The sequence below is a fragment of the Arachis ipaensis genome, chromosome B05 (assembly GCF_000816755.2).
Source record: "Arachis ipaensis cultivar K30076 chromosome B05, Araip1.1, whole genome shotgun sequence".
In the NCBI taxonomy this organism is placed as follows: Eukaryota; Viridiplantae; Streptophyta; class Magnoliopsida; order Fabales; family Fabaceae; genus Arachis; species Arachis ipaensis.
The window spans coordinates 110,975,357-110,980,689 of record NC_029789.2 but is presented as its reverse complement, the minus strand read 5'-3'; the positions used below and the strand labels follow the sequence as shown (position 1 = coordinate 110,980,689).

The following is a 5,333-nucleotide window of genomic DNA, read 5'->3' as shown; positions in this document are numbered from 1 at the left end:
TATATATATATATATAGAGAGAGAGAGAGAGAGAGAGAGAGAGAGAGAGAGAGAGAGAGAGACTTTTCTAGCTATTGAACTAACAAATAGGTAACATAATATTCGAATAGAGTCCTCTTCAATCTTCAATAAGAAAATAAATCTAAATTCTAGAAGAATCCTTTGTAACAACAAATAGGATAAAAGTGTTTCTAAATTTTTCTTTCGAGGGACTAATATGTGTAAATTCATAACTTATTCCAATTTTGCCGGCATATTAAAGCTTATTCTTGACCTATATTCTTGAAATGTTTATAGAAATATTATGCATTTTTAATTATTAATACAAAATATCTAAANGATATCTATAAAATATCAAGATATTATCATTTATCTACAAAATAATCTATATCTTAGTGTGGAAAAGATGAAGATGCTTAGATGAATGAGCGGCCAAATACATATGGAAAGAATAATGAATGAGGATATAAGAAGAAAAAGTTGGAATAACACCTATTGTTGCATAAATGGTAGAATCCCGTGTTAGGTGTTTCAGACATGTGCAGAGAAGATTGGTAGAGTATTCAATTAAGAGGGTGACTCAAATAGAAGATAGATAAGTGGCAAAAGATGGAAGAAGACCTAAACGAACCATGTACAAGATGGTCAAAAGAGATTTATATGTAAACAGTTTCACTTGAAAGATGACATATGATAGGACACAATAGCATTATTTAATCCATGTAACAGATATCACCTATGGATAAGACTTTGCTTCTGATGTTTGTTGTGGTTGAGAAGGAATGTCTGTCTTTAATCAAGTTTTTTACCCCTCTATTTGTTATGGGAGTCGTCCTTTTCATAACATATTTGTAGTGATCACTACCCAATCTAATCATTTAACATATGCAAAAGGATTGACGGTAAAAGATTCATTGGTTCTTTTTTGCACTAATGATGGTGTGCAATTACAGTAACCGTTAAAGCATAAGTTTGGAGATCTAAAGGCTGTTAATTAATGGCCCCTATTTCTCACATTTTGAACCCAGCTTTATGTGTGATTTATCATTACTCCACTTTTTTTTTTTTTCGTTACTTCTCTCTTTTCCACCATATTAACGTCCTCTATTTCACTAAATTATCACAAAAGTAGCAAGAAGCAACATGAAAATCCCAATCTGATTTGCATCCAGCTTATCAGGTGACAAAAACAAACTCATGAAGCTTTGATGAGTCCCATATGAGATGATCTTTGTTAGATTTCAAGAGTTGAATATATGAATCAGCAAGTGTATGATCTTGATCAGAGATGAATCACAGAATTGTAAGTTTCTTGGAAAGGAAGTAAAGTATCTCAATTGCATGAATGATTAATCTGATTACAAAGGAGAGACTAGTGATACTCTAACTAACTATGTGAGCTCACTAACCATTCTCTTGCTCAACTAATTCAGTTATGGCTACACTACTCTTATCAATCTTTAAGTGCTCCTTCCAAGAATATTGCACCACCTGTTGGAGAACTAACCACAAGTGTAATACAGCGATTACATTGTCCAGCATTAAATGCCGAAGTCTTGGCAAGAGAACATTCTCGATTCAACCTCCTTTCCACCATATTAACGTCCTCAATTTCATAGGAGGAAAGAAAAAGGGGGAGCAATGACAATAATTTTGAATAATATTTAGGATCAATGTACTAGATAGAAAACAAATACATAAAATTGAAACCAAAATGTGAGGAATAAGTGTCACCACTTAAGAGCCATCAAATCTCAGCCTATGATCCAACTGTCATTCTAATTGTGCAAGTGTGCAACATTAGTGCAAAACAATGAAGCACCAACAAATCTTTTTCTGGGATTTGAGAGCTCATTCCCCCGTTTTATTTTTATTGGTTTCCTTTTCTTTACCGGTTCTCTTTAAGGACTGGACCGTATCCTCTAATCCTGTGTAAATATTCAAAAAAAAAAAAAAAAAAAAATGAAAAACGCACGCACACACACAAACAAGAACAAAACAAAACCAAGGAAACAAGCTTGGCAGAGGAACAGATACCATAGTTAGCGTCCCCAAAAACATTAAAGCTAGATGGAAGAATCTCGTTAAAATTAGACTTACATGTTAATTCATGAGGCAGAGCAAAGTCATAATCATTTCTTCTCCTCCTGATGAAGACAAAGACCAGCAGCACCACCACACAGAAAACAAAAAAGCATGACAAGCCTATTGCAATTTTACCCTGAGTAGATAACCTTCCATTCTCCCAAAATATAGGACAGGATGGCAAGGTTGGAACACCGCACAAACCTTTGTTGCTGGAGAGACTGAGCCAAAAACAATCAAACAAAAAAAAAACGTGTGTAAACATTATTTCTAAATGGGTTTAAAGTTCAATTTCCCCCCACCCCTCCCCCAACCTCCAAAATAAATAATTGATTATTTCTGGTAGCTTCATGACTGTGAGCCACTGATTAATCAAAGAGTATTACGATGATCAGGGTATCAAAGAAGTCTCCATGTCTCAATGGATTGCAAAATACAAATTTTATCCGTATTCTTCATAGACGCACAATTCCAAGTACTCCCCCATTTAAAAAAGGCCTGTTCTTTTTCAGTGAAGCTAGTCATTTTTTTTCTTCTTATTTTAAAGAGGGTAAATTCAGTTTAAAAAGTGATCTTGCAACTCATCAAATTCACTTCAGGCTAACACCAAAATGGCCATATAGCCAACATTGGGCAATGGCGGTGTCCATTTAGCTAAGTTTAGCATTCAATGCTGATGTCAGAGGATACTCAAGACTAGAAGGGATTATGTGGCTCTTCTTCCAGATTACAAAAACATACAGATATAGTAAAAGATAGAATTGTTTACATATGTTAAATAGCATTATGCAGAACTTGATAGAAAGGCTATCAGATTAAAGTGACATACTCAATAGCTCCACCATGGACACCAATCGAATAAAGTTCCTCCGGCACTCGTCCTTCCAATAAGTTACCATTCAATAGCCTGTCATGATAGAATGGATTATGAAAAAAATAAATGAATAATAAATAAATAGATAACTTAATTGAGCAAAAAAAGAGTCTCCTGGATGAAAAGACAACCATTTAAGACTGTAGTAGAGATTAAGTATTAATTGTCCATCCTCTCCTTAATGGGAATATATACATAGAATGGTCTTAGCTTGTAACACCCAAAATCAGCTTAATTAAGGACTAAGCAAAGTTAAACACAGGATATTGCTTTTCATTCTCACCATACTCATACTAAGATTTAGTTTAAAGCACTGCTGACTAACCCTTTCTTTACAAATATGTGGCAGCTTTTCTTAATATGATAAGGTAGCTCTAACTCTGCTGCAAAGGCAGTAATCAGGCCAAAGTTTATACTGGAAAAGCAATATCCAGGTAGAACTTAGATAAAAGGATATAAAGTATGCCAAAGAAAATTCTTGGAGAAATAATTATACATAACCTTATTTTAGATAGGTCTGTCAGACCTTTTCTTTTTGATACACTTCAATTGTACCACTAAGTCCATCTAGGAGACCCCTTTGGTAACATAACACTTGGTTGTAATTTTCAAAAGAGAGGCCAATCTATGAGTAAATTTTCTCAAAACCTGAGTTGTTTATTGTAGGATTACCATATCAATTTAACCTTTTCTTTTCCCTCCGTGGCTTTCCCGTGACCAACAATCCCAAACCTTACATCTATTATATGAGAATCAAAACTAAAATAGCAAGTCATTTTTCAATTAAGTACAGCAGTCTCTTCCCTTTAAATATCGTTGTTGCTGTACAAACTAACGCAGTATTGTAAAATGTAAACATCAAAGAAAAGAAGTTGCATTGAAGATCTTTAAGATATAAATGAAAAAGAAAGAAAACATAATATTTAGTTTAGCCAAACATACTAAAATTTTTAAAAAGATTTTTTTTATTAAAAGAATTTTTTTTCTTGCAACTTAATGATATCTAAACACGCATTTAAGAAACTTTATTAGATAAAGTGCATCCTGGTGCCCAAGTATCACATTAATGCAAGGTCTAGAGGAGAGCCGCATCCAAAAAGGTTGGAATGTAAACAGCATAACCTAATAATTGCATCAATGGCTAATACCTCAACCGTTGCTCCAAGGCTCCCCTTCAAGGAAATTTATTAAATAAATGAAATAAATAAGAAGGGTTCATTGAAACCATATTATATTAAACATGAACGTGATGCAAATCATGACACACACACAATAAAAGCACGGAGACAATAGAGTAGGCTCAACTGATGAAGATCAAAGCACTTATGTATCTTAGGTTTAATTCCCATTATTAATTCCCACTTCGTTGACAATCTTTAAGTACCATCATACAGCATTGGCAAGCCATCTGAGATGCTCTGGCATCACATTGTGTAGCCTACTCCCAGTGAACTTCTTTGATACCAAAACTAGGCATGGTCAATACGCCCGTCACTTCTCTTTACCCCCAAAAAGATGAATTAAAAAAAAAACTCATCCAAAGGAGAAGATTTCAGGGTTTGATATAATGATGATACTAAAAAAGTGAGCAACGTAAATAAAATAGCACATACTTACACAAGTTTCAAACTAGATGAAGCTATACTATCTGGTATGGAGCCCGTCAACTGATTGTTGGACAGATCCCTACAACATGCATCGCAGAGAACAAATAAAATACAAAATAAATCAGACAGCTGAAGGCTAATATCTACTCCAAATATTTTGGTTTAATTACCTTGGAGGCCAATTTCACTCAATTTTCAAACAGGTCCCTGTAGTTAAAAATTTATAATTAAGTGTCTGTATTGTACAAAAAACTTCATGAAGGTCCTATCATTATAAAAACATTAGTTAAAACAAGATGCTCCTTTTGGCGGACAAATACCCCTTGTATAAACCCACCTTCTCTTTTATCAATCCATCACTCTTCAGCATGGCTTCAGTTCATTCCCCTAAACCCGAAAGAACCCAAGATAGCAGGTTCAGTGACTAGTTTACAGCGGTTGTGGTGTGCGTAGTGGTAGTTAGGGAAGTTGCATTCATGAGAGAAAGAGAGAGAGAGGATGAAGAGGGTAATTGGCTGTCTGAAGTAAACCACATTAACTGTAGGGTAGGGGGTAAAATAATATATGCTAGTTTTAATGATAGATTTCTGTTTTATATAATTGAACAGTTTAGATCAGTAAAAAGTCTAAAATGTGTCACTTGACTTTATATGTGTATTACAGCATTACTAGAAACTTTTTTTGTAATGGTGGTTCAATGTAACGACTTGGTTGCAGAAAAAATGCTAAATGCAGAGACTTAAATACAAACTTCTAAACTATGGGAC

General features: G+C 34.2%; 1 protein-coding gene across 1 annotated transcript in view; it reads right to left on the bottom strand.

The window, feature by feature from the left end:
• The window catches only part of LOC107643780 (putative leucine-rich repeat receptor-like serine/threonine-protein kinase At2g14440), a gene marked incomplete in the record, with an annotated part of 10,827 nt that overhangs the window by 1,271 nt on the left and 4,223 nt on the right, over positions 1-5,333 (bottom strand). The window contains 3 exon segments of the mRNA XM_016347520.2: positions 2,101-2,306; positions 2,915-2,992; positions 4,577-4,645. Of these exon segments, the coding sequence (XP_016203006.1) occupies positions 2,101-2,306; positions 2,915-2,992; positions 4,577-4,645 (353 nt within the window).